We start from the raw sequence: 27883 nt of genomic DNA, 5'->3' as shown, positions 1-27883 counted from the left end.
GGATTGGGTTATTTCAGATGTCTCACAGGTCAGGTGGTTTTATATGGCGCCATCTGGTGAAGCCATTTTGACCCACCATGTCTTTCCTCTTCCCTGTTTGACTTGACCACAGTGCTACTTCAGGGAAGCCAGGTAAAAATACATTAATTGCACTTAAAGACCAGTAAAGGCCACTAAACTCTAACCAAACATGTTCAACTTTTATCTCGTATTACCACATTAAATATCCAAAATTTGTTCAATTCTGTGCACATTTATTAGTGTATCCTTTAGTTGAACTTTTTAACATGCTGCTCTCTACTTGAGATGTGGCCTCTGTGTGAAAGTGCACAAGAATTACTACGTGTATAATATACTGTGTGTATAAAGGTGTAAGTCCTATTGACTACAAAACTGGGTCCTCTTCATTATTTAAAAAAATTATTTGAACAGCTGGCATGCAAACAAGTGTCTTGCTGCTTAAAACCCATTGCGTTATCCCATTCTAAAGACAGTAGCTCACACAGAGGTCGGAATTTGTGCAAAGCTGTCGTATACACAGCTGTTGGACTATGCGTTACATTTTAGTACAGACGGAGGTGCCAGATGGTCCTGCCTGCAAAATTCTCTGTATGTTACCTTACTTTAATCGGATACTCTGTTGCTTAACTCACAATTTGTACTGGTCGTCCTGTCTGTGATCATGTAAAATGGTGATAGTTTTGTGAAATGTGAACTTGAGAGAAAATTTTATGAAAATCAAGACACCCTCCAACAAAAAGAACAACAATGATAATAGTAATAGGAATAGAAATAATTATAACAGCACAAGATAGAAATCAGGTTTTTGAAACCCAAGTTTGTGATGTTTTTCAACAATAGAGTGCAGTATTCTAATATTTACTATTATAATGGTCACTGTAAATGTTACAGTATATCATCATATTAATCATTGAAAAAAACAATAGGAGTACAGGAATCTTGAGAAAGTCGTTTAATTTATTTCATCGAAAGTTGTAAGCAAACCCAATCAACATCTGGAAAGGCCAGAGAAGAGATATGATTGTGTATATCTCTACACTGTAATTACCCTGAGTCAGAAGCCCAACAACTGTTATTTTAATTCTAGAAACAATTCTAATTACTAAATTCTAATCCCTAATTCCTAAAGAAAATCACAATCAAAACATTTCTGACATCAACTATGTTTAGTGATTTATGAGGGCAGTATAATTGTTGATGTCCTACTCTATAGAGTGCAGTATAATGATTTTAAAACTCATCTTGTTGTTCAATCACTACAGCCTGTAATACCCTCCTCTCCTCACATAGGGAACAACAGGAAGCCGCTGAAGGTGCTGGCATGACGTGGATCATCAAAAATGAACGTGTTTGCAACCAAACGCATGTAAACCTGCTCTCCCGCTTCCAGCAGGATCGCAGCCCCATTAGCAGTGGTTTCGTTGACTTCTCCATTTCTATTTTCATGTCCAGTTACAATGAGTTCTCCATTCTTCATTAGTCTTGCAACACAATCTCCTACTCCTGAGGAGTGAGTGGTAAATCGAAAGTAGTACACTCCTTTCACTGGTGCTGTGAAGATCCCTGCATCACAGAGACAGGATTGAGAGACAATATAGAAATAAAGTGGAGAGGACAGACAGCGGAACAGAAGATTGTTTTACATTCATATCCAAGGCAAACTGAATTACAGAGCAGTCTGTAGAGCTCAGCCTGTGTCCTCCTTTATACATACAGGTACACACACTACCTCTGTCTGAATCAGTACAAAATCAGTACAAAAAAATCACAAAAACTTTAATGTTTAAGCTGTACAATGGAGTGGTTAAAGTATAGCAGTAAAATCTAGTATGCATATGTTATGCATTATACCATTGTGAAGGTGGAAGTTAACAGTACCTGTTTTTGGATTGTAAGCATTGCCGACGTTTGTGAAGATGATTGTGTAGACCAGGGTGGTGTCTGCATTGAAGGGTCCTACGTTTCCGCTACCTCCCAGTGATGTAGAGAATGCTACCTTCGGCCTCTCTGTGAACACAAGAGAATCATACCTTCATTAAATAAAAGCTGACAGAGAGCACTGGAAGCAGACAATAAGCTACTTTCTGTATCACAGCAATGGGCCAATCAGATGCAGAGAAACAGACATCAACAGAACCAGCACACTGGCCAGCTGACACGTGATATTTTTTAATGTTTCTGTCTTTTTGGTATTCATAACAAGGATAAGTGTATTCAGGAGTGGGCGGTATTAAAATCAGACTGAATGAAACACAGAGATTTACATTTCTCCCTCTTTTAATTATTGCATTCTGTGTGTATTATTTAATTAGTGTATTACATTTACATTTATTTCTTTGGCAGACGCTTTTATCCAAAGTGGCTTACAAGTGAGGTACAATTCAACACAAGCGAAAAGCCATCCTATGGCAGATTTAACCGTGGTAAATACACAGTAATTCCAGGTGGTATTTTTTCTGCCTCTGCATGCTTACCTTTGTCCGCTTTGGTCAGCTCCTCTATCTGGCTCTCAGCAGCTTTCAGCCTGGCTTCCACGACTCTCAGCTCCTTCAGCACAGAGTGAACGTCAGGCTGGCAGGTGGGTTCGACTCCGGCTTTATCTGCGAATTCGGGGTGTGCTTGCGATTCTTTTCCAGCATCACTCTTCTGGGTCTGTGTTGCTGTCAGGCAGCACAGTAACACCAGTGGGACTACAAAGTTCTTCATTCTTCAGCTCTGAGTTTGATTTGCGTGCTGTCTGAGCTCCAGTGCCTTTATTTATACACAGGTGTTAACAGGAAGGAGGCAGTGTGACACGTAGTCCGCAGGAAATATGCTGAAACGTGAAGTTAGAATGACAAAGCTTTCTTGATGGATTATCAATAAAAGATCAGTAACGGTCATAATTATGTTTGATCAGATGAAGGGCTTTGTGCTAGAGACTCCTTTCAATAAAGCAGGGGTTTGGATAGGTGGTGGTGTTTCTTTCTTTCTAATTTCATGAATTGAAAGAAATGTAATAATTGTATGAATTGTACTAATTGTAGAAATGGATAACATTGTAAAGAAAGTGTCATTGATGTGAGTTGCTCTGGATAAGAGTGTCTGCTAAATGCATACAATTCTTTTCAAGAAATATTTTGGGTTATATAAAATGTTCTATGAACTGATCTTGTGTTTTTATCACTTTCAGGAAACTGTCAGTGTTTCAGTGACTGATCACATTTGATACAACATCTCCCAAATCTTTGAAGCCAAGTGTGTGTGTGGTCGAGTACAGGTTCATCTTCCAGTACGTATGCACAGGTTTAACTATCAGAAAACGGATGTATCAGTCAGTGTTTGTATCATATGTTGCTTTTTTACAGTTTCAGTATTTATTTATGTTGTATCAAAAGTTTCAGTGAAGTGTTATCAATAGGATACAGGATAGAATCAAGGTAATACAGTACAGTTGTTTTTGTGTAATTTTCAAAAAAAAAATGACAGATACATAGTCAAATTAACTGTTCACAAAACAGGCTATTAAATATTACATGGTGAAGTACAATTACATGAACATCTACAGTCCTGCTTCAAAGGTTTCATAGTTGCCAGCTATGAAAATCAGGGAAATCAGAAACTTACAAAAACAAATAATTCATCTAAAAAATCAACACTAAGATCCAGGAATAAGGAACAAGGAACAAGAACAAGGGACAAGGACGGGTAGAGGCACAGCAGAATTTTTATTTAATATGCAAATAGTAAAACATGAACGTTCAAGTACCCCCACTACAAAGACACATAGACAAACATTAGGAACGGACAAATTGAACCTTACAAAGTTTTTAACACAATAAGGGTAAATCATACAATAGACAAAGCAACATTATCAATGAGTAACACTGCTTATAACATTCTTGTTCTTGATCCCACTAATAGAAATGAATTCATTTATGAGTTTGAGTATGTTGTAAATTCCCTGGATTTCAGGTTCTGAAATTTAACTCTCGATTCTTCTTGACAATTACATCACATTTTATTTTTAAATAATGGTGTTTGTTTCGTGTATAAAATTAAAAAGCTTCAATTAATTTTCCTGTTACAATCTGAGCCATATTAAAAGTAAGAGGAATTCAATTTGTTCTTCACTTTTGAAACAATGGGACATATCTGGGACAACTTCATATCTGTTCCTTTTCCCACACTGGTCATGGTGCCATTGCTCGCTTAAATAAAGACAGAGACCTATAAAACAATACTCACTTAAAACATGTCATCCCAATAAATTGTGGGAAAGCATATTATTCACACAATACCTTGGACAGCTTTTTTCCCCTTTCAGCTGTAGTCCACAGTATATGCTGTTTTTTCAAATCATTCTCATTATGCTTGCTGGCCTTGAAAACAGGGAAAGAAGAACAAATAATTCCTTTAAAACATTCTACACTTCCAGGAATGAGGGGAAAAAAGAGTAAAAAAACTAACAACAAGAAACAAGGAACAAGGAATTGTAGAGCACAGCAGATTTTTTTTATTTAGCAAGCAAATAATACAATGTGTACATTCAACTCAAGGATCACACTACAGAGAAAATGTGAAATGTGATCTCATGTTCCTTTGTCTGTAATGAAACACAACAGTTAAAGTATCAAATTCAACATCAGCATCTATTCTACTCATATTAACACTGTGCATATCATTACAAAACAGATTAACATGTAGATGCTGGTTAAAAAAAAGTACTAAAATTTCAGCTTCTGCATCACAGATCATACGTCATCAAAAACCTTTTAAAATCCAGTTTATCCTATGAATAAAATTATATGACTCTTTTTAAATATTTCAGTGAGACAATATCCATTACAAATTTTCTTTCTAGCTGACATGGACAAAATGTGCATTCCAATACATCTTCACATGGACCATAGCTACACTGATGCATGTTGATCAGATATGTCTATAATTCCTCTTTTGTTCTATAAATTAGTGCCTTCCAGTTAGATTTTATATGCTAAAACCTCAACCACTGTAATATTGATTCTGCTGTTCTAACCTATGTGGGGAGTTCATTCCACCACTGTGGGACCTGTACAGACAGGGATCGTGTCTGAGAAGAGTGACCCCATCAGGTTGGGACAGCCATTTGCTCTGTAGATGCAGAGTGCAATGATTTTGAGGGAAAATAAGGTTTGAAGAGGGGTTGTAGCTATGAGGGGACTGTCCCATTCACTGTCCAGTATGCCAGCACCAAGGTTTTGAACTTGATGCTAACGATGACAGGAAGCCAGCGAAGTGAGGTGAGGAGAGGAGTAACTTGACCACATTTAGGGAGATTGTACACAAGTCGTGCAGCTGCATTCTGGATTAGTTGTAGAGGGAGGAGGGAGTTACAGTAGTCCAGGCGTGAGAGGACCGGGGCCTGAACTAGAAGGTGTGTTTAATACTTTGTGAGATAGGGGAAGATCCTTCGGGTGTTGTACAAGAAGAATCTGCACGCCCGACTCACTGCTGCCATCTGAGAGGAGAAGTATAGTTGGCTATCGAGCATTACACCATGGTTTTTGATAGTGCTTTTGGTGGTAAGGCCTGTAGAGTCTAGGCTGAGGGAGAGTTCTTGAAACGGGGAGGACTTGGATGGAAAGCAAAAACAGATTATTGTGAGGTCTGTGCTGGTTTTGGTCCATGTTTTTTTATATAACAGAAATGATCTCCACATAAGATGTGATGAAATATTTTAAACCAATATGTTTTTGATTTGTCACTTATATTGAAACTTGTAACTCGAACTTGAGATGTTCTGGAAGGAACAAAGGACAGAGGACTTATCAGTTTACCCCTGAGTGGTTTAGAGAACACTACATTTGAGCACATCTGAACCACACTGTCATTGACTGAAGTGTGGCAGGGAACACTGGAAACGGGAACCTACTTCCTGTATGAAAACACTGGACCAATCAGGTGCAGACACAGGGACATGAACAAAATTTACAGCCCATCAAACTGACAAGTGATGTTTCCTAAGTCTTTCCTTCTTTCTTTCTGTCTTTCCCAAGATAACTGTATTCAGTGTGCTGTGGCAGATCTTATGCAGGTTAAATTCGGGAGTCATTAATTTCAGATGTGAAAGTGCGTAAGAATTACTATATGTAAAATATAGTATGTGTATAAAGGTGTGAGTACTACTGACAACTGCAGAACTGTGTCCTCTGCATTATTTTAAAAGTATCTGAACATCTGGCATACAAAGAAGTGTCTAACAATTGCCCTCTATCCATTGCCCTCTCCCCTTGTCCAAAGACGGTAGTTCAGACAGAGGTACGGCCTCTGTCCTAGGACCTTCCTGCAAATTCCTCTGTATGTTGTTTTTCTTTAATTGTATACCCTGTTGCTTAACTCACAGAGTATTTGGAGTCCTGTCTGTGGTCATGTAAAATGTTAATTGTGTGAATTGTGTGAAACTGTTAATTGTTAATTGTGTGAACTGTGAACTTGAAAATATTATACAAAGCAAGACACCCTTCAACAAAAAGAACAACAATAATAGCAATAGGAATATGAATAATGATAACAACATAAGATAAAAATCAGTTTTTCAAAACCAAAATTCTGATATTGTTCAATGATAGAGGCCATGGTTACAGCTGAGCACTGGTGTTGAAAATTTTTAAAAAAAGCACACAGGAGACCAGGAATCCTGAGAAAAGCTTTTAATTTGTTTCATTGAAAGTTGTAAGCAAACCCTATCAACATCTTGAGAGGCCAGAGAACAGATATGATTGTGTATCTCTCTACTTTGTAACAACCCTGAGCCAGATGGATATCAGCTCTAATTTTAATTCTAGAAACAATTCATATTTCCAAAGAAAATCGCAATCAAAACATTTCTGACATCAGCTAAGTGCAGTGATTCGTGAGGGCTATATAAATGTTGATGTCCTACTCTATTGAGTGCAGTATAATGATTTTAAAGCTCATGTTGTTGTTCAATCACTACAGCCTGTAATACCCTCCTCTCCTCACATGGGAAACAGCAGGAAGCCACTGAAGGTGCTGTAGTGATGTGGATCATCAAAAATGAACGTGTTTGCAACCAAACGCATGTAAACCTGATCTCCCGCTTCCAGCAGGATCGCAGCCCCATTAGCAGTGGTTTCGTTCACTTCATCACTTTTATTTTCATGTCCAGTTACAATGAGTTCTCCATTCTTCATTAGTCTCACAACACAATCACCTGTTCCTGAGGAGTGAGTGGTAAATCGAAAGTAGTACACTCCTTTCACTGGTGCTGTGAAGATCCCTGCATCACAGAGACAGGATTGAGAGACAACATAGAAATAAAGAGGAGAGGGCAGACAGCGGAACAGAAGATTGTTTTACATTCATATCCAAGGCAAACTGAATTACAGAGCAGTCTGTAGAGCTCAGCCTGTGTCCTCATTTATACATACAGGTACACACACTACCTCTGTTTGATGCGCGAGGAGTAATGTCACAGGACTGTAAAAGTATAAAGGCTGTTCTTTTTACTTCTGTGAAATATTTAATAATGATCTCATTCTGAATGAGAAATTTTTCAACTACAATGATTCTACATGCTGATCAAAAGCAGTATAAAAAACACAAAAGCTTTAATGTTTAAGCTGTAATATGGAGCAGTGGTTAAAGTGTAGTAGTAAAGTGTAGTATGCAAATGTTATGCGTTATATCGTTATGTGGATAGATTTTCAGCAGTACCTGTTTTTGGATTGTAAGTATTGCCGACGTTTGTGAAGGTGATTGTATAAACCAAGGTGGTGTCTACATTGAAGGGTCCTACATGTCCGCTACCTCCCAGTGATGTAGAGAATGCTACCTTCGGCCTCTCTGTGAACACAAGAGAATCACACCTTCATTAAATAAAAGCTGACAGAGAGCACTGGAAGCAGACAATAAGCTACTTTCTGTATCACAGCAATGGGCCAATCAGATGCAGAGAAACAGACATCAACAGAACCTGCACACCGGCCAGCTGACACGTGATATTTTTTAATGTTTCTGTCTTTTTGGTATTCATAACAAGGATAAGTGTATTCAGGAGCGGGCGGTATTAAAATCAGACTGAATGAAACACAGAGATTTACATTTCTCCCTCTTTTAATTATTGCATTCTGTGTGCATTATTTAATTAGTGTATTACATTTACATTTATTCCTTTGGCAGACGCTTTTATCCAAAGTGACTTACAAGTGAGGTACAATTCAACACAAGCGAAAAGCCATCCTATGGCAGATCTAACCGTGGTAAATACACAGTAATTCCAGGTGGTATTTTTTCTGCCTCTGCATGCTTACCTTTGTCCGCTTTGGTCAGCTCCTCTATCTGGCTCTCAGCAGCTTTCAGCCTGGCTTCCACGACTCTCAGCTCCTTCAGCACAGAGTGAACGTCAGGCTGGCAGGTGGGTTCGACTCCGGCTTTATCTGCGAATTCTGGGTGTGCTTGCGATTCTTTTCCAGCATCACTCTTTTGGGTCTGTGTTGCTGTCAGGCAGCACAGTAACACCAGTGGGACTACAAAGTTCTTCATTCTTCAGCTCTGCGTTCGATTTGTGTGCTGTCTGAGCTCCAGTGCCTTTATTTATACACAGGTGTTAACAGGAAGGAGGCAGTGTGACACGTAGTCCGCAGGAAATATGCTGAAACGTGAAGTTAGAATGACAAAGCTTTCTTGATGGATTATCAATAAAAGATCAGTAACGGTCATAATTATGTTTGATCAGATGAAGGGCTTTGTGCTAGAGACTCCTTTCAATAAAGCAGGGGTTTGGATAGGTGGTGGTGTTTCTTTCTTTCTAACTTCATGAATTGAAAGAAATGTAATAGTTGTATGAATTGTACTAATTGTAGAAATGGATAACATTGTAAAGAAAGTGTCATTGATGTGAGTTGCTCTGGATAAGAGTGTCTGCTAAATGCATACAATTCTTTTCAAGAAATATTTTGGGTTATATAAAATGTTCTATGAACTGATCTTGTGTTTTTATCACTTTCGGGAAACTGTCAGTGTTTCAGTGACTGATCACATTTGATACAACATCTCCCAAATCTTTGAAGCTAAGTGTGTGTGTGGTCAAGTACAGGTTCATCTTCCAGTACATATGCACAGGTTTAACTATCAGAAAACGGATGTATCAGTCAGTGTTTGTATCATATGCTGCTTTTTTACAGTTTCAGTATTTATTTATGTTGTATCAAAAGTTTCAGTGAAGTGTTATCAATAGGACACAGGATAGAATGAAGGTAATACAGTATAATTGTTTTTGTGTAATTTTCAAAAAAAAAAAATGGCAGATACATAGTCAAATTAACTGTTCACAAAAGAGGCTATTAAATATTACATGGTGAAGTACAATTACATGAACATCTACAGTCCTGCTTCAAAAGTTTCATAGTTGCCAGCTATGAAAATCAGGGAAAACAGAAACTTACAAAAACAAATAATTCATTTAAAAAAATCAACACTAAGATCCAGGAATAAGGAACAAGGAACAAGAACAAGGGACAAGGACGGGTAGAGGCACAGCAGAATTTTTATTTAATATGCAAATAGTAAAACATGAACGTTCAAGTACCCCCACTACAGAGACACATAGACAAGCATTAGGAACGGACAAATTGAACCTTACAAAGTTTTTAACACAATAAGGGTAAATCATACAATAGACAAAGCAACATTATCAATAAGAGTAACACTGCTTATAACATTCTTGTTCTTGATCCCACTAATAGAAATTAATTCATTTCAGGTTCTGAAATTTACCTCCCGCTTCTTCTTGACAATTACATAACATTTTATTATTAAATAATGGTGTTTGTTTCGTGTATAAAATTAAAAAGCTTCAATTAATTTTCCTGTTACAATCTGAGCCATATTAAAAGTAAGAGGAATTAAATTTGTTCTTCACTTTTGAAACAATGGGACATATCTGGGACAAGTTCATATCTGTTCCTTTTCCCACACTGGTCATGGTGCCATTGCTCTCTTAAATAAAAACAGAGACCTATAAAACAATACTCACTTAAAACATGTCATTCCAATAAATTGTGGGAAAGCATATTATTCACACAATACCTTGGACTGCTTTTTCCCCTTTCCACTGTAGTCCACAGTATATGCTGTTTTTTCAAATCATTCTCATTATGCTTGCTGGCCATGAAAACAGGGAAAGAAGAACAAATAATTCCTTTAAAACATTCTACACTTCCAGGAATGAGGCAAAAAAGAGTAAGAAACTAACAACAAGAAACAAGGAACAAGGAATTGTAGAGCACAGCAGATTATTTAAGAAGCAAATAATACAATGTGTACATTCAACTCAAGGGTCACACTACAGAGAAAATGAGAAATGTGATCTCATGTTCCTTTGTCTGTAATGAAACAACAGTTAAAGTATAAAATTCAGCGTCAGCATCTATTCTACTCATATTAACACTGTGCATATCATTACAAAGCATATTAACATGTAGATGCTGGTTAAAAAAAAGTACTAAAATTTCAGTTTCTGCATCACAGATCACACGTCATCAAAAACCTTTTAATAATCCAGTTTATCCCATGAATAAAATCATTTGATTTTTTTAATGCTTCGGTGAGACAATTTCTTTTATATATTTTCTTTCCAGTTTACCTGGACAAAATATGCATTCCAATACATCTTCACATGGACCATAGCTACACTGATGCATGTTGATCAGATATTCCTAATAATAATCCCATTTTTGCTTTATAAATCAGATCATTCCAGTTAGATTTCGTATGTGAAACCCTTAACTCGTGTAACATAACTATCTTTATTCTTTTCCAAAAAGTGCATTGGTCCTCTGGCATAGCACCAAGCCCTGTAACATATTTTTGCTGATGACCTGGACTCCATACTTAATTCACCTTTATTAAGATCCAAGGACAGTCGTGGAACAAAGAAAAGATGTGGCTATCAATGCTAACTTTCCCATATGAGAAACCGTTGTTTGAAATCCCGCCTCGATGAAGGGGGCTCCCCCGGTCCACTACGCGGCGCTATTGATAAATATGATAGACTCAGCACACCAGCTGTCACACAGAGTAGTTGCATAGAAACGCGAGCTGGGTAGATGTATTGTAAAACGTGTTACAAAAGTTTGAAGTTAGTTCCATATTCATATAAATCATTTTGACATTGTCAAGTGTGGAAACCACTCGACAAAATGAGCAGCCTCTGGATGGGCAATGTGAGTTGATGTCGCACTGAACTAGAAAATGAAGTTTTACAGATGATTTGTCCGAGTAGAATTTAATTAGGCAACGGTAATGTTAAGTCATTGATAAGAAGAAAATGAATGATTGGTTGAGAAGCTTAACTGTAATAAACTGTATTTTGTTTGGTTCAATCAAGGGGGTTTCGTTGGTAAATGTGCCACCCAGTCATTGCGGTTCAGCCGTTTTCGTACTCGTGGGACTCGCTGACCATAGCCATCTTTTAATGTCGTTTATTCGGCTATGGTCCTTGTGCGTTCGAAGTTTGTACATTTTTTTTAAATATTACAGTAATGAGCTCCGCGTAAGATATGATGGAATGTTTTAAACCGATATGTGTTTGATTTATCATATTGAAACTTTTAAGTGAAACTTGAGATGGTCTGGAGGGGGTGGGGTGGGGGACGTACTAACAACGTTTTACCCGTAATGAAAGCAGTTTAATTCATCTTCCACGTAAAACGTATGCATCCTGTCTTTATCTGTAGCTAGAGCCTTACATGGACGAGCGCTTCATTGCGCGTGCCTTCGCCACCATGGGGGAGCTGGTGAAAGGAGTGAGGATCATCCGCAACAAATTAACCGGGTGAGAGAGGGCGGGTTTCTAACTACTTTACAAATCTGCTGACTGGTAAGGACACTGTGCTGATTACTGATCAGTTGACTGATTGGAGACCACTGCCAAGGTCCTACAGAGTGGAACCAGCTGGAAATGGGCCCTCTGACCTCCTCTCCCTCTGCCTTCCCAGGGTCGCCGCTGGATACTGCTTTGTGGAGCTGCCTGACGAAGCCACAGCAGAGAGGTGCCTACGTAAGGTTAATGGCAAACCTCTCCCAGGAGCAACACCGGTAAACACACCGCTAATAACAGAAGAGTTACTAATCAGCCATATAACGTGGTGGAGCTATAACATCAATGTTATAGCTATAACAGCGTCAATCACATACTGTGTTCTGACTCATATTGATCCGGCCAATACTTGACATACTATTGGCGAACCTGTTCAATTGGTTCAAAGCAGTGAGTCTCTGATGGTACGTTATAGTTTTACCCAGACCGCATCACCATTGACCCAAACAATTGATCACAGTCACACTTTTCTAGGAATAGTGTCCTTTGTAATGAAATTGTTATGGTGCGTTACTTAGTTACATAGTGGGGAAAAATGAATGAGCTCAAGCATGTCAAAGTTCACATTTCAGCTGAACATTCAATGGTGGCATGTGAGTGAATGGATGAATCAAGAAGGGCAGGCTGAGTCCTGTTAGATCCAGTGTAAGGTGGTATGAGCTGGTTTGCAGGATGGTGATGGTGATGGTGACGGTGACAGTAAAAAAGGCCCCCATAAGCAACACTCCCTCTCTGTAGGAAGCTGGACCCTTCACTGTGGGCCGAATATGACAAATGGAGAAGAATCCTAACAGTACGTGATAGCTGTGTTTCAAGTGGTCATATAGTGATTTGCCTTCTTCTTTTCTGTTTTTTTTCCCCTTCACAGCCTAGGAGATTCAAATTAAATCGGGCCAACCACGGGAGGCAGGGAGACAACAGGTAAGCATGTATGTAGGCACAGGGTCCTTGGGCAGGGATCTAGGATGGGGTTCTTTTTACTGCACCCTCTCTCTCCCTTTCTCTTGTCTTTTCTTTCTCTGTCTCCCCCTGTCCATCTCCATTTTTATATTCAATTTAAATTGGTATTGTTCTTTAGTGTTGTGATTTCACACTGTAGGGTCTACACTACTATTGCCAAAGCAGAGTTACAAATGTGGAGAATATGATGATAGCTTTGTTGGTGAAAGTTTCATTTAAATATCTTATCACGTTTGTCCTGCAGTCAGTGCTTCTCCCTGTTTGTTGGGGATCTGACCCCAGAGGTGGATGATGGGATGCTGTATGAATTCTTCTTCAATCGCTTCCCATCCTCCCGAGGGGGGAAGGTGGTCCTGGATGCCATGGGCAACTCCAAGTAAGTCCAAAAGCAACATGAGCCGAGCCAAATCCGGGGGGCAGACAAACCAGACAGTTCTGCACGAGGAGAAGAAGCAGAGGGATTTTTGCCACTCGGTACACATTCCAGATAATGTTTCAGCAGTGTTGTAGGAGCATTGTGAGAACTATGAGTGATTGTTCGACTAGAAATTGGGTTTCATTAGCAGTTGCTACTCAAAAAAAAAGTGTTCACTCTAGATACAGGTTCCCAAATTACTGAATTTGCACAGTAAAGTATAAGCTTTGTAAATTGTATTCAATAAGCAAGTAGATAATTGTATTCCAAGTTATTCCAAGTTATGCATTTCCTGATTTTTTTTCCAACTGTCATTTTTTATGCATGTGTTAAAATTATTGTTCCTTTTGTGTCTGATTTGTTGAGCTGGCTGTCCTGTCTGTGACCTGTGGACGGCGCTCTTTCTCCCAGGGGCTGTGGGTTTGTGCAGTTCCCAGATCAGAGGACACAGAGGCGGGCACTGGAGGAGTGTCAGGGAGCTGTGGGGCTTGGGGGGAAACCACTGCGTCTGTGTCTGGCAGCAAACAAAACGTGAGTCCTTCGTCATCGTCATCGTCGTCACCATCAGTGTCTATCATTGCGCGATGGTCGTGCTGCCTTCTCTTTCCCCTGAAACATTTGCCTTGGAGTGTCCCAGGAGTGTCCTGTTGTGGAGATCCCGAGGACTGGAGATTTCCCTTCCACCTGAAAGCTGAAGTAACACATTTAAATCATTAACGGCCTCAATGGGAGTGTTGTCACTCCCCCAGTTTAGGGAGTGTTAGGCACTCCTGCAATGAGAAAATTCCTGCAGGGTGCAGGTGCCCTCTTTCATGTTACCCAGTTACACCTTGTCTCCTCTCTGCTCTTCCAGGAACAGAAACAACTCATCAGATAGCCAGTATTCCCAGACATACTCTTACAGCTACAATCACAACCACGACCAGTACCACCAGCAGTACTCTAGCTACTACTCAGACTGGGGTTACCACGAGAACTACAGCTATGCGTGTGACCAGTATGACCTCACACAGACTTCCACACAGGTGGGTTTTCTATGTATTTTATCATTACCAACTGCTGTGTTGGACTTGCTGTCTCATGGCAGTATTATTTGGTCTCATTGCTGGAGGTGTAAAAGTAGTTTTAGTGTAAAATGTGATCAGAGAGTCAATTCATATGCTGAATTCAGATTAATACAGGCTGGTTTTGCTGCCTGCAAGTAGTGGAAATTCAACTTAAAAAGTAGTTCTCTACGTTTATTATTTAAACTGAAGACTGACTCATTGAATAACCATTCACCAGAATAACCATTCAACAACCACCAGAGCAGAGCATGTGATGGAAGCTGACAATGAGATGATGGCTTCAGAAATATTGTAACTACCACAAAATGTTTTATGTAAGTCCACAGATGTTCTGAAAGTCAGCATCAGCTGATTAGTAATGGATGTTGGCTGTTGTTCGTTTTAGAATTATGAAGAGGTTGAAGATGATGATCTGGAGGGTAAGTCCTCTGTCGCTTTCTCTGTGAAACTGGTAACACTTTATATCACATTTATTTTTTTTTATTTGGTCAACAGATGTCCTCCTTGAGGGTGACGTGAGCACCTTTAATATCCACTTAGCTAGCTATTTTACAGAGGCTTCCCAAGTTACCTTGCTCTGGGTTACAAAAAATATACCAGTGAGCCATCCAGGATTCCTGGCCACGTGTTTCTCTAACCTCTGCCTTGCGTGTACTTCCCTGTGTGTTTGTTTGTAGCGGAGGTTCTGTCACACAGTCTCTCTCTCTCTCTCTCTCTCTCTCTCTCTCTCTCTCTCTCTCTCTCTCTCCCTCTCCCTCTCTCTCTCTCTCTCTCTCTCTCTCCCTCTCCCTCTCTCTCCCTCTCTCTGTCTCTCTCTCTCTCCCTCTCTCTCTCTCTCCCTCTCTCTCTCCCTCTCCCTCTCCCTCTCTCTCTCTCTCTCTCTCTCTCTCCCTCTCTCTCTCTCTCTCTCTCCCTCTCTCTCTCTCTCTCTCTCTCTCTCTCTCTCTGTCTCTCTCTCTCTCCCTCTCTCTCTCTCTCTCTCTCTCTCTCTCTGTATTGCAGACCCTAACCCCACACTGGATGTGCTAGAGGCTAACAGGCAGTACATGGACCGGAGTGAGGAGCTTTACGATGCACTGATGGACTGCCGCTGGCTGTCCCTGGATTCCTGCGGGGAAAACCGAGACGTTGCCGCAATTGGCCCAGAGGAAATCGCCGACCCCCTTAGTCCTGTAACGCTTTCTTTCAGTTGGGATCTCTATTTTCGCTAGTTTTTTTTTTTTGTTGGGCAAACTGCACAAGGACAAGCTAGTGTGCCTGATACAGGTTAAAATGGAGTTTTCCAAACCATGCCTTGGCTGAATTGGTGAATCAGATGCATCACAATGTTTAGGGAGGTATTACAACTGAGCCTGTCAAAGTTGCTGTTTATTTGAAAGAGTTGCACCCCCTGGTGCTGCTGCCACAAACACAGCAGAATTAGCATTTGCTAAGCCAGTAGGACAACACAACACAGTCCTGTTGGTGGGGCCATGTTAAGAATCTGTCATCTCTGCCCATGTGAAACGTTTTCCTTGTTTGAGTTTGACTGCATGTTCTGATGAATGCTTCTTAGTTTGATTAGCACAGCCTGGTTTCTTTTTCAGTTCTTAGGTTCTCAATGAGTTTTTCCGTATGTGATGTTGAAGAGAGAAACCATTATTGAGGTGTGTGGGCCATACAGACTGTAGCCCCTCAGATTTTCTCTGATGGAAGCCTCCTAACATGTGTGGTCAGCCTGCAGTTTTGGGTGCTTTTTTTTTTTTTTTTTTACCTGTTCACCTTCAGGGACAGATGAGTCATGATCCAGAGATGACAGCTGTTACATTTTTTTTTTGCCCTCCTATGGAGTTTGGAGCTTGGAGCTTCCTGTGAACAAATAAGATAAGCTGTCTTCAAGTCAAATAACCTATTGATTGGTCTGTATTTCTGTGTGTGTCCAGTGGTGTGATATGTGCACAATAAACGTAGTTGGAATGGGAGTGATATGTATCACTGAAACTTTTTTCTCATTGCTTGCATTTGTTGTGCAGTTTAACTATTTTTAATTCTTTGGAGTGGGCAGGCTGTCATAAAGAATATGCTTACTAGTTCTTTCATGTCTAAATTTACCAGGTTGATATATACAAAGAAATGTAAGTTGAGTATGATGCTCAACAGTTCTACAACAGGTCATATCTGGGATTGGAACCAACTGCAGCCCTCCTGTTATAACTTCAGCTCTACACTACTTTCTGTATGTAGACTAGAATTTTAGGTTTGAGCAGCATACAGTAGGATGTTGTAAGGGCTGTGAGACTGTCAAAACAACATTTTAAATTGAAAACATCATTTACATTCTTTTATTTAGAGGATAAATTTGCGGCAGTGTGCAAAGCTTGGCTGCCAAGAAATTAAATATTGAAATATTGAAAAAGAAACTACTGATTTATATTATTCCTTTTTAACATTGACAATGTTATGTGATGTGTTCTTGTGTCCATCGATGGGTCTCTTAAAATATATTTTCTCCTAGTTGATTTGTCAGAATTATGTCGATTTCGGAAAAAGAAAGAAGGTTAAAAAAAGAATCGTAACACTTAAAAAAATATTTTTTTGTAACTGGGTTTGCTCCGTTTCAGTGCAAGTAAAAGTACGACACTGCGCTCTGTCAGCTGGCTGAAAGACCATCTCTCGTCACACGGAGCTTTTCGAAACTTCATCAGCTGAACAGGCAGCTAACAAGTACCAGGGACCCAAGTGCACTTCGAGGTCCGTTTTCACACACGCTCCCAACCCAAGCACCCCATCTACTAAAATGTGTGTCGTGGCTCAAAAGACATTAACGTTTTACTATTTTTCGTTCTCTCTCTTGCCTTCTTTGCTCCCAGCCCCGTATCATGTGAATGAGGCACGAGGTACGCCCTGCAGTCTGGCAGAGGTCCAGGGAATTTGATCTTTTGTTCTGCATGCCTTTTCTGCAACTCTGTCCCATGACATCCATGAGCTTTTTATTTACAGACCATCATTATCAAATCAATTATTGCTGAAAATAACGATAGGGAAACGCTAAAATGATGACAGATCATTGCAGCCTACGTAATTGTTGCGTCACTCAAAACAACACTTTCGTGTTGCAAACCCGTAAAACACATGGGTACCCCTCATAAAAAAGACTAAACTGTGGTCATTTGTTGAGCCGCAAGTGACTTATTCATTCTGTTGCAGAGACGTAATTGATAAATAAATCTTACATAATTTAAATTCTTAACCCTTTCAATATGTCAGTGACTCTTTTCATTTGAAAGCTGTAGAATATTTTTTAATTAAATTAACTTCGTCATGAAGAACGGCTATAGTCCTTGATTTATTATCTTTATCTTCTTTTTAGTTTGTTATATTACGCGCTGTGATATAAAAAGCCCTGTGTGTGAACGGACTATGAATTGATGTCAGTTCATTTACATGTTTTGGGGTTGGCCCACTTACGGAAATACGGAGTGAAAAGAAACGGAACCCGCCTCTGACATTTAAACTCCAAGAAAGAAGTAAGACTGCACTGGGTAGCTATATCATTTTAAAACAAAACGTTAATGTAAACAATGTGTCAGTTGCATATTTTGCTTATTAACGAACTCACTCGTCCAGGCAATAGCTGTTCTGCTTGAAACTTGTAACAAGATAGATAACTAGAGCTGTAATGGAGCTAGCTAACAGAAATGAAAACCGCTCTCTTGTCGAGATGGCTATAACGTTAGTTGCCGGCTAGCAGGCTACGTTAGATGGCAGTTCACATGCAAGGCAGACGAAAGAATATCTAAAACCAGCAAGCTAGCCACCTTGCGAATTATTGGCTAAATATTGTTAGCAAACGTTAGCTAGCTTGCTAAGAACAAGAACAAGGACAGTTGTGTAAGAGACAGTACCCAGAACTAAGTTGCTAGTTTATTAGCTAGTTGTTGCCGTTCTAGCTACCTAGCTAGTCGGTGATGTTTACTTGCAAGACATGGTTAACGTTACACAGCAACTTTTCACATCTTATAGTTACTAACGTTAGGTTAGCCTTTTGCAACGCAAATGCCGATCTTCTTACCAGCGTGGCTTATAATTGTAGCTATATGTCAATTTAGCATTAGCGTTATTTAGCTGGCTTGCTACATTGTTCATATAGGTAGCTAATTAATATGTGAGGACGCGATATATGCTACAGGCCTAGGGTGGAGCGTCTTGGCTGCTAAATAGCGTGCTTTTGTAAATTGTGGGCATGCGCAAGCGGCCTGCTTTTGCAATAGGGCGGCTGTATTGAGTTTGCATAGAAAGGCAGAACAGCGAACGACACGGCGCAGGACCGGCAGTGTTTTTTGTTTACCTGACAGCAGTAGAATGTCACGAGAGTCATAGGAAGTTCTAATCTGAGGATGCAGAAATATATAATGTGTCGGTTTTGCTGCGGGTCAGAAATCTCTGCCGGTGAATGAATGATGTAGGGATGGAAAACATATTGACTGGCAAATGAACCACAATAACTCAGCTAAAACATTCATGTTAATGAATATGTGCCCTTTTTGAGCAAGGTCTCAATTTCTTTCAGTGAATTTCATTGCCTGAAGTGCTAAATTTTCATCATGAACAGTCTTTTTGACTGTTGTTCATAAGAAGGAACGCATCTTCGCTTTTGCAAAGAATGGCGTGCGCTTTAGTACAGCTGCTGACAGTTTCTGTCTGCCATCATATGCACCATAAGTTGAACATCAGTGTTTCACTCAAACGCTGTGAGTGCAACTGACTACATACCTCAGGGTGTGAGACCACTATGTGAATGCAATTGGTGTGACTGTCCTATGATACCAGCATTTCCTCAGAAATGGAAGACGGGGCCCAAAGGATTGCCTGCAGTGTGTTTGTGTTGACTGCCCGCACTGGTCACGGTGATGGAAAAAATCACCTCTCGTCTCTCTCCTTTCCCTCCCCAGGGGTCTCAGACGTTGAGCTCCTGCACCTCCCTGCTCCTCCTGACATCAGAAGCTGGTAGATTGACAGGGCATATCCAGCCATGTCGTACGGGAAGGGAGACCACTATGGCTCGCAGCCGCAAGACTTCAGCAGTCTTATTCAGGCGTGCGGCTCTAACATCCACAAAATCACACAGAACAGTGAGTGTCTGGTCGACAAGGAAGTGTGCAGCTCTGATAAACGACCCCCCCCCCCCGTTCCAAAACGAGCGTTTGTCAGCACACCTGTTCTCAGCTCTTCTGTTGTCTATTGTAGTTGACAGTCATGAAAAAAGCACTATTATAGGAAAGAAACTGTGGTAATAATTGGTTGAAGTATGCATTAAGAGTTCTTTGTAACTGTTAAACAGCAGGCCATTCCCTCATCAGAGTCTTACTCCAAAAGTACTTGTTGGGTCAGCATTGAAGACTCTGACAGATTCAGATCCTCTTTCACACAACATTCTCAGGTTACAATAATACAGCAGTTGGTTGACAGTGGTGTGATCTTTCTGTGATGACTAATTCAGTCTCTAGTCTCATTTTCTCCTCCATGCTCTTCTGTTGTTTTTGCTCCTGCCTGCAGCTGCACAGATTAAAAGCATGGTGAACCAGCTTGGGACGAAGCAGGACACCAGTGAGCTTCAGGACAGACTGTGAGTGTGACAGCCCAACCCCCACCCTCCTGCATGGCACACCGCACAGGCCTGTGATCATTTTGCGCATTGTACGGCACACGCTGAGCAGTAATTATCTGCTATTCAAATATAACGAGTTGCCTGAACCCTGAAGATTAACTGTTTCTGCACATGACCTGTCCTTATCATCATGTAATATGATGCTTTGTTCCAGAGGTGTGCTCTCTCTGACCTCAGTTCTGTGGTTGTGTGTGTGTGTGTGTGTTTCTGCAGGCAGCAGCTGCAGCACTACACCAACCAACTTGCAAAGGACACCAACAGATACCTGAAAGACCTGGGTGCTCTCCCTCCACCTTTGTCCCCTTCAGAGCAGGTGTGTGTGTCTGAATGCCTGTGTGTGCATGTGATGGAAAGACTCAAACCACTGCAAATGCAGGAGGTCTGCATTAAGCCAAACAGAGACACTGTGTGTGTATCATTCAGGAAGGTACTGATGTGACACTCAAGTCATTCACCATTGGTGATAGTATGATTCCTTCAGCATTGGTATAACTAGGGCTTATTCAGGAAAGCATTGGTTTGACTGGGATTCATTCAGGAAAGCATTGGTTTGACTGGGTTTTGTTTAGGAAAGCATCGGTGTGACGGGGCTTTGTTTAGAAAAACAGTGAATTGGTTGGGGTTTGCTCAGGAAAGCATTGGTTTGACTGGGATTCACTCAGACACACAGGGAGAGGCCGCTGCAAGTTTCCCCTCCTTTCCTCTCCTCAGAGGCAGCAGAAGATCCAGAGGGACAGACTGATGAATAACTTCTCCACGGTGCTCAACGACTTCCAAGCTGTGCAGCGCCGCGCCGCTGACAAGGAGAAGGAGTCAGTGGCCAGGGCGAGGGCCGGGTCCCGCCTCTCGGTAAGAACAGGGGCACGGCCCTCACACCTCACTCCCATCAGTGTTACTGTCCACTAGGTGAATTTTTTCAGTTGAGGAAAATGGGGGTTTGGTTTTGAATGGGGTTTCAATCTATCTGACCATGAATAAAATGTGTTGAAACAGGTAGTATATACATCCCTCTCAACCTGTCTGCTGATGTATTGCATTTAGTAGTGGAGTATTCATGTTTTTTTTTTCTCACAGGCTGAAGACGGCACCCGTGATGAACAGCTAGTGTCTTTTGATAAGTGAGTCAGTCTGTACTGTCTCATTCGGATGGTTGATTTCATCCATCAAATTCATTGGAGTTCATTTCTTACTCCGGCCCTTGCTAGCTGGATTATTTGATTATGATTGGTGAATGCAGTACCTACTGACCATGAGAAGTTGTGTGTTATGGTATTGTTTTCCTGCAAAACAAATGTAGTTCACAGAGTTTCAAAAGATTAGAAATCAAAGTTCTTGAGCCTTGTTAGAGGGGAGTTTTCTGAGTAATGTGGTATTAATTATTGCATAAATAACCCTGTGGAAGGTAGTTAAATGGATTCACCAAGCACAAATGCCAATTATGCGGCCCTTTAAAGGTTGCTTAATAAATGTTCAGTGCATCCAACCAAACACTTTCCCTGAGCTGATGTTAATCAGAGAACAGGTATAGGTCACTGAATACAGATGCTGTTTCTGGACCAAAAGCATTAAATCATGTAGGAGGCAGCATTGTGTCAGCAGAAAGGTTCAAATCGTGACCCCTGACAATGCTGAGCAATGCATTCACCTCTCTGACCGTGTTAAGCTGTATTGATCTGTCATTATGTGTCATTATCCAGTTTAGCCATTTCTTGGATCTGACTGTTAAGATACGTGTTAGCTCTATCAGTATCTGTGTTAGTGCTGAGCTGTGTGTGTTTGACCTTTCAGTAATGCTGAGGGCTGGGGCCAGTCAGTGGCTCAGACTGAGGAGGAGGCCATAACAGAGGAGGACCTGGAGTTGATCAAGGAAAGGGAGACCAACATCAGACAGCTGGAGGTGAGGCCCTCCACGGCAACCGCACAATTCCATTAAAGGACTGCGCCAGCCTGAGACTGAAACCCAAACCTGACCCAACCCGCACACTTAAATACCCAAACTGAACACAGCTGGAAGATGATATGTTAATCTAGTGCCCGACCCAGTCTGAACCTGACTATACAAGGGGGCTTGTGTGGAAAAGCTAACAGGTACCAAACCAGCCACTGGTAATCATGAAATCAAATCAAAGTCCCATTTGGCAGTTTTTGTATGTCAAAATGATATTACCAAAACCCATCCTTTACAGTAAAGCACAGTGCACTTTGTGAATAAAGATCCATACAAAAATTACTCTTAATTTTTAAAATTTAAAATGTATACATCCCACAGTATGTGACATTCATCATCTTAAGCATGAACACAATACAGTCTGTCCTTGTTGGGACAGCTTACAGTACAAAAGACAGTGAATAATATCTGTACCAGTAAATAAATAAAAAGGCAACATTCAGCTCAAAAACTGAAACAAAATGAATAGTTCTTTTCAGGAAAACAACCTTTTCCTGTCTAAATAAATAAGTTAATTAATCCTCCTGTCAAGCTTGATACGGTAATATCAAGGAGCACAGGACAGAGAGTCATGTCTTCTCTATCATAAAGGACCAGGGAGGGCTGTGTGTCATTGGGGCTGGGCTGCTGTAACTATGAAACAACATGGAAACATGACATGTAATATCCATCTGTATCAGTGGGTAACATGTAAAGAAATTGTATCTTGTGTAAGTCGCTCTGGATTGAGTGTCCGCTGAATGGTAATAATGTAATAAGTCCATTCGCATCAACCTCTCCTTTCAGTCAGACATCATGGATGTGAACCAGATTTTCAAGGACCTGGCAGTGATGATCCATGACCAAGGAGAAATGATCGGTAAGTGCAGTGGCTGTGCTCAGAGGGATCGGTCACCTTCAGACACTTCCTTTGTGTGTGTGTGTGTGTGTGTGTGTGTGTGTGTGTGTGTGTGTGCGCGCGCGTGTGTGGTGTGTGTATTCTCACCAGTCTTTGCCTGACCCGTCCTGCTGTAGCGAAACCCTGAAACTGATAAAACCGAATCGCGTTCAGTTCGAATAAGCCATGTCTTTTGATTGGCAGACAGTATTGAGGCAAATGTGGAGAGTGCTGAGGTACATGTTGAGCGAGGAGCGGAGCAGTTACAGAGGGCGGCCTATTATCAGGTGAGGACCAGTCTGTTTCACTGTGTGTAACCCGCAGAGGGGTGGGGTTGGTCAAGTCAAGATCTGCCAGACAGACATATCATTTTACCACGGGAGGCCTTTGTCACCAAAACTAGCTACTTAATGAATGAGGTTGATAGTCTCGATTATTTTGATTCTGCTGTGCTTTTAGTGACCCCAGTATTGTATTATTATGTATGCTTTTTAATTATATACTGACTTTATTGTTTGATCTTGATGTGTATTTGGTTGGCTCTGCATTCTTGATTGACACTAGTATCATTTGTTAAAAGTAACCATGGATACGAGGGCTCTGCTAAACAACTTAAAAATAATAAGTAATATTAAGTAAGGCCTGTCTGCATTTGTGTTTAATGTTAACTGTACAGAAGCCTGCTTCAGTCTGATCTCCCCTCTTGCCTCCTTCAGCAAAAGTCACGAAAGAAGATGTGCATCCTGGCCATGGTGCTGTCTGTGGTGATCACCATACTGGCCATCATTATTTGGCAGGCGTCTAAATGAGGAAGACTGCTATCCCATCAGGCTTTTATAGTCCCTTCATCTTGTTGGGAAAAAGGGGGTCAGAGGGAACCATTTTAGGGGTGCACTCTGACTGAGGTTTGTGTGTGAGTATATGTGTGTGGGGGTGGGGGGGGTGTCATCTTATGAAGCCAGCCTTTTCATAAGATACAGAAGTAGTATTCATGAGCAAATGAAGAAGGATAAAAATGCTGGGGGAAAAATGAGATTGACTGACTGTAATCAATCGAATATTCCGTTAAAATTTTTGTACTATTCACTGCACTAACACTGACACTACTGTATTTTGAAGGATGAAATTATTATTGTTGCTATTACTGTTGTAATCATTGTAAAGAATACTCATGTAAGTATGTGTATAATTTTTATGCAATGCTGCATAGCTTAACATTTATGTAAATTCCATAAATGGATGGGTTCAGAGCGTTGTTTATTTTTGATGTTTTAGCATCATGTTCAACTCACTGACCAAACCAGTCCGCATTTCAACACTGCATCAGAGTTTGTGCCATTGAACCCTACAGCACGTGGTTATAAATTGTTTATAAAATGTGATTCAGGCAATTTATCATTTTAACATTCTTATCATAATTTTTTCATTTTTATGATAATTGTACAGCTGTCAGCTGTATACAGTAATAATTTACTTGCTCCTTTATTGTTATCGCCATGATTTTTTTAAAAAAGATGAGGATGACAGTGTAAGAATTTTAGGTTTTGACATTTTGGGCTTATTTTGGTGCTCATGACAGTACAAGCTGTTTTAAACTTTGATTGCCATCATTTTAAAAATTATTTTATTGTTATAATTATTATTGAAAGGCATGTAATGGGCACTAAAATAGGAACTCCAAACTAAAGAAATTGTCTGATAAGCTGAAAAACACAACCACACTACGCTGTGCTAAACAGCAGTCTCTCTCTATAACTGTCAGTTTCATTTTTTAAGATTTCTTTAAGATTATTTGTATTATTATCTAATTAAATATGTGGTCAACAAACTTGTTTTTTTTTTTCTTCTTAAACCTTTTTCATGGATCAAGTTTTGATAGACATCATTTAAATGCAACTACATTGCTAAAGATGAACCGGTGTTAAACATGGAGTTGCTGTATTTTGGTGAAGAAATGAGTCACCATAGTGTAAATTGCTGTGCAGTTAAAAAAAGAATATTGCATATATTTAGAGAAGCATTCGTCACTGCCAGATCAAGATTAGATGACTTAAAGCTAACAACAAACATCTGTTCCCCTGCTGTTCCACACAGATATGGAAAAACGTGTGTGTGTGTGAGTTGATAGTGAGTATGTCTCTGTGTGAGTGAGTGAGTGCATCCTTCATTGGTGGTTAGAGTATCCGCTCATTATAGCAGGACTAAAGAATGTCGTCAGGCCAGCTGTTATCAGAGGTACAAGTGTACTTTTTAGTTTTGCTCTGTTCTGTTATGAGACAGAGGGCGAGCTGAGAGGCTCCGGCTCATTCAGCTGCTGTGAAGGTGTGCACCCCAGCTCTCACTTTGCACTGACCGTTTGGGCAAATGGCCAGCCCTTCTCTGCAGGGTGGGTGTGTCTGTGGGGTCCCAGCCCCTGTCCAGCGGGGTAGATGAGGAGGATGGCCCTGAGATTCCTGTCTGTGAAACTGTGCAGGCATATAAACACGTTCATCGTCTGGATTCTCTCACAGCTTCCACCCGGAAAATTCACATCATTATGGAAAAAATGTAAGCCTAAATCAATGTAACATCGTGCCCTAAGCAGAAAAAATTGCTCAAGTTTCACATGTAATAAAATTGCTCCAGTCAATAAAGAGGACGGTGCCACGTGAAAGTTTAACTGCAACCGTGGAGTCCACTGATGAGGATGCAATACATATGCACAAAATCGAAGAGATACTCTTCCGTCTTTCACCAGCTGGAGCCAGATCAATAAACTGAACAGTCCAGGAAAGCAATAAAGGAATATCGAACTGCAAATAACACTTATAAACCTGGTTGTGAATAATATCAAACTGAGTAAAAGTGAGCTTTACAAAAGAGGACTATAACTGACAGTGGGCAGGATACGGCAGATACGGTAGAGTACAACGACTCATCAATTCAACACAAAGGTAACAGGAATAACAAGAAATTAAAAATTAATCTGTTCTTAATTGCCAATACTCCAGTATCTACAGTAACGTCAAAGCATGCTTACAATAGTGTAATATTAATCTTACTTATTTTTCAACGAGAAAAGCATCCATTCTCTATCATTTTGCAATACAGTTACTTGAAGACAGAGACTGGTGTAGCGCTCAGCACGATTACATATAATGTCTGTACAAATAAACGATTTAAATACTAACACATAGTCATTTAACATGTGAATCTAGAGGTTTCGTCTCCGAGTAGACTCACAGACCCTGTTCCAATCGGCTTTGGGAGGGAGAGGGATGGCTCTCTGAAGGTTGCAAGATATAACCCCCTCACTTTGCTGACGTTTTCGAAAGAGGAGGACAGCGTCGGAGAATAGAGGCCCCGACTTCTTAAAGGTGTATCGTACGATAAATTTTAACAAGCAGGATTGGGGACAGCGTTCTCAGAAGCTCTCAGGTAAACAAGTTTGTGCCGTACAAATGCATTGCACGGTTTCTCGTCGGTGTATTCATAATCTAAGAAATGTTGGATGAGGTTGTATAATTTGATGATGAATTTGTGTTTACCAAGAAGTAGGGACAGCTAGCTGTATAGATCTGCACTGTGGCTGAACATATTTTGCACGACATTAATTGCATACCCAGCGCCGAGTTGGCCGTCGGTCGGTGCACTGTATGTGGTTTATTATGAAACTCGTCAGTTCTCTCGATCTGTTTGTGTGTGAGCTTGATTGTCAGATCGCGAGGTTTAATCTCATAGGGGGACCTGAGGCATTAGATGGAGTCAATTAATTAGAGCGTCGGTGCGAATAAGGATTCAAGGTGGTTTCTGTCGCTGTCTGTACAGTATGGCTTCTCTACGATGACAACAGCCAGCATATTGCTTGTTATGGAGAGGGGGGGCTATCGGTACAGCTGCCCTCTACGATAACCTGCTGCGAGAGCAGATCAACCGGTCTGTTGTTTTATAATTAATGGAACGCGTTGATTACGCAGGTCAGCTTTGACAACCTCGACAGAATTTGTGTCGTGCGCTGTGCGTTTTTAGTGCCTTTTGGCTTGAATGTAATACATGCCGTCCGCAGTGCATATACAATATGTTGTTACATTCTGCTAAATGTCTATGCCAGGAAATGACCTGAATCATTACACTGTTATTGTATACTGCATGGAGATCGGCAGCACGCTTTCTTGCTTTCTGTCGGTTGGTATGAGCAGGGACTTCAACCGTTGTATAGCGATACACTCTTGAAAGCAGAAATCGCGCGCAACCGCTAGTTACCGTGCAACCGGACAGTAGCGCGGAGTTGCGACTGCTTGCGCTCCGGGTCCGCTGCGTTTGCAGCAGCAGTTCTGGCGAGCATCACCGGTCCTCGCCAGCTCAGGTGCAGTTGAGGTGAAAATGAGTTTAAGGTAGATGGCCAGATTTATTAGCTAAACAGAGCATTATTTTCATCTCAGATAGCTTTTCTTAATCGAAATAAAAGCATCCAGTCAAAGGCCACGCTTCACACTAACAGAAAGATTAATAAATTACACGGGGACAAAAATTTCACCTCATTTGATGAAGTCCCTTTTCCTTCTCATCAAATCTGGTGCTGTTGTAATGATTTGAGTGAAACTAAACACCGAATTACAAATATAAAGAATAAAATTGCTGGATAAAATGAATAAACTCGTTTTTTTTCTTCTTCTGTTTGCTCTTAGCTAAATTCGTCAAACATGGAACAAAATGCATTTGAATGTATAGTGTTCTCCACAATCTTTTATGAAATAATATAACAACAACAATATAACTCATTTAGTAATTTTACTGTCATTGTATGAATTGCTGGCATGAAGGGTCTCCAACAATCTTCATAACTCCTGTAACAGAATGAATACAAAATTGATGACACTGACAATTGGACATACATACAGGACCTTTACAACATTGGTTTCAGCTGGTATGAGCACCACATGTATACACCTACATCGTGTTCCAAGAATTAAAAATTAAAATAAAGGTCCAGTGATATAACACAATAACATCTCCTCATGAAGTCAGTTGTTCTCTCATGTTGACAATGTAGTTAATATTGCTAATTAATGTTGCTGTACTTCTTCCTTACAGTGCTTATGTTGA

At 40.5% G+C, this 27883-nt stretch overlaps 4 protein-coding genes across 5 annotated transcripts; 2 read left to right on the top strand and 2 right to left on the bottom strand.

Annotated features, from left to right (window-relative positions):
- Window positions 1–958: 958 nt before the first annotated feature.
- LOC118769225 (complement C1q tumor necrosis factor-related protein 3-like) lies at window positions 959–2745 on the bottom strand. Its single transcript, XM_036516263.1, has 3 exons — window positions 2496–2745; window positions 1900–2028; window positions 959–1584 (listed from the first exon to the last, which is right to left on the bottom strand). Exons 1-3 carry the CDS (start codon window positions 2725–2727, stop codon window positions 1304–1306), a joined length of 642 nt encoding a protein of 213 aa, XP_036372156.1. The 5' UTR covers window positions 2728–2745; the 3' UTR covers window positions 959–1303.
- A 3938-nt stretch (window positions 2746–6683) lies between these two features.
- On the bottom strand, window positions 6684–8588 carry LOC118769226 (cerebellin-1-like). Its single transcript, XM_036516265.1, has 3 exons — window positions 8316–8588; window positions 7720–7848; window positions 6684–7282 (listed from the first exon to the last, which is right to left on the bottom strand). Exons 1-3 carry the CDS (start codon window positions 8545–8547, stop codon window positions 7002–7004), a joined length of 642 nt encoding a protein of 213 aa, XP_036372158.1. The 5' UTR covers window positions 8548–8588; the 3' UTR covers window positions 6684–7001.
- Window positions 8589–11104: 2516 nt separating this feature from the next.
- LOC118768992 (tRNA selenocysteine 1-associated protein 1-like) lies at window positions 11105–15542 on the top strand. Its single transcript, XM_036515986.1, has 9 exons — window positions 11105–11228; window positions 11742–11839; window positions 12003–12102; window positions 12753–12805; window positions 13089–13220; window positions 13671–13790; window positions 14113–14284; window positions 14712–14745; window positions 15329–15542. Exons 1-9 carry the CDS (start codon window positions 11205–11207, stop codon window positions 15535–15537), a joined length of 942 nt encoding a protein of 313 aa, XP_036371879.1. The 5' UTR covers window positions 11105–11204; the 3' UTR covers window positions 15538–15542.
- A 2197-nt stretch (window positions 15543–17739) lies between these two features.
- On the top strand, window positions 17740–24181 carry LOC118768845 (syntaxin-12-like). Of its 2 annotated transcripts, none has more exons than XM_036515798.1 (10): window positions 17740–17832; window positions 19258–19437; window positions 19862–19931; window positions 20187–20286; window positions 20685–20822; window positions 21048–21091; window positions 21762–21870; window positions 22708–22780; window positions 23003–23085; window positions 23515–24181. In XM_036515798.1, the coding sequence occupies exons 2-10, from the start codon at window positions 19338–19340 to the stop codon at window positions 23605–23607; spliced, it is 810 nt and encodes a 269-aa protein (XP_036371691.1). In that variant the 5' UTR covers window positions 17740–17832; window positions 19258–19337; the 3' UTR covers window positions 23608–24181. The 2 variants fall into 2 exon arrangements, with proteins under 2 accessions (XP_036371691.1, XP_036371692.1); XM_036515799.1 differs by having other exon boundaries at window positions 17770–17847.
- The last annotated feature ends 3702 nt before the right edge of the window (window positions 24182–27883 follow it).

Source organism: Megalops cyprinoides, chromosome 21 (assembly GCF_013368585.1).
Source record: "Megalops cyprinoides isolate fMegCyp1 chromosome 21, fMegCyp1.pri, whole genome shotgun sequence".
Classification (NCBI taxonomy): Eukaryota; Metazoa; Chordata; class Actinopteri; order Elopiformes; family Megalopidae; genus Megalops; species Megalops cyprinoides.
The sequence above is the reverse complement of the archived record's forward strand: the minus strand, read 5'-3'. Positions and strand labels throughout refer to the sequence as shown.

What these genes read in the sequence shown, in the direction of transcription:
- LOC118768845 (XM_036515798.1), top strand. Translation starts at nt 19,338, where the DNA reads ATGTCGTACGGGAAGGGAGACCACTATGGCTCGCAGCCGCAAGACTTC. An exon ending in CCACAAAATCACACAGAACA is followed by an intron (nt 19,438 to 19,861) that starts GTGAGTGTCTGG and finishes TCCTGCCTGCAG; the next exon opens with CTGCACAGATTAAAAGCATG. An exon ending in CCAACATCAGACAGCTGGAG is followed by an intron (nt 21,871 to 22,707) that starts GTGAGGCCCTCC and finishes CTCTCCTTTCAG; the next exon opens with TCAGACATCATGGATGTGAA.
- LOC118768992 (XM_036515986.1), top strand. Translation starts at nt 11,205, where the DNA reads ATGAGCAGCCTCTGGATGGGCAAT. An exon ending in CTCTCCCAGGAGCAACACCG is followed by an intron (nt 12,103 to 12,752) that starts GTAAACACACCG and finishes TCCCCTTCACAG; the next exon opens with CCTAGGAGATTCAAATTAAA. An exon ending in GGGAGGCAGGGAGACAACAG is followed by an intron (nt 12,806 to 13,088) that starts GTAAGCATGTAT and finishes TTTGTCCTGCAG; the next exon opens with TCAGTGCTTCTCCCTGTTTG.
- LOC118769225 (XM_036516263.1), bottom strand. Translation starts at nt 2,727, where the DNA reads ATGAAGAACTTTGTAGTCCCACTGGTGTTACTGTGCTGCCTGACAGCA. An exon ending in GCTGACCAAAGCGGACAAAG is followed by an intron (nt 2,029 to 2,495) that starts GTAAGCATGCAG and finishes TTGTGTTCACAG; the next exon opens with AGAGGCCGAAGGTAGCATTC. An exon ending in TGCTTACAATCCAAAAACAG is followed by an intron (nt 1,585 to 1,899) that starts GTACTGTTAACT and finishes TCTGTGATGCAG; the next exon opens with GGATCTTCACAGCACCAGTG.
- LOC118769226 (XM_036516265.1), bottom strand. Translation starts at nt 8,547, where the DNA reads ATGAAGAACTTTGTAGTCCCACTGGTGTTACTGTGCTGCCTGACAGCA. An exon ending in GCTGACCAAAGCGGACAAAG is followed by an intron (nt 7,849 to 8,315) that starts GTAAGCATGCAG and finishes TTGTGTTCACAG; the next exon opens with AGAGGCCGAAGGTAGCATTC. An exon ending in TACTTACAATCCAAAAACAG is followed by an intron (nt 7,283 to 7,719) that starts GTACTGCTGAAA and finishes TCTGTGATGCAG; the next exon opens with GGATCTTCACAGCACCAGTG.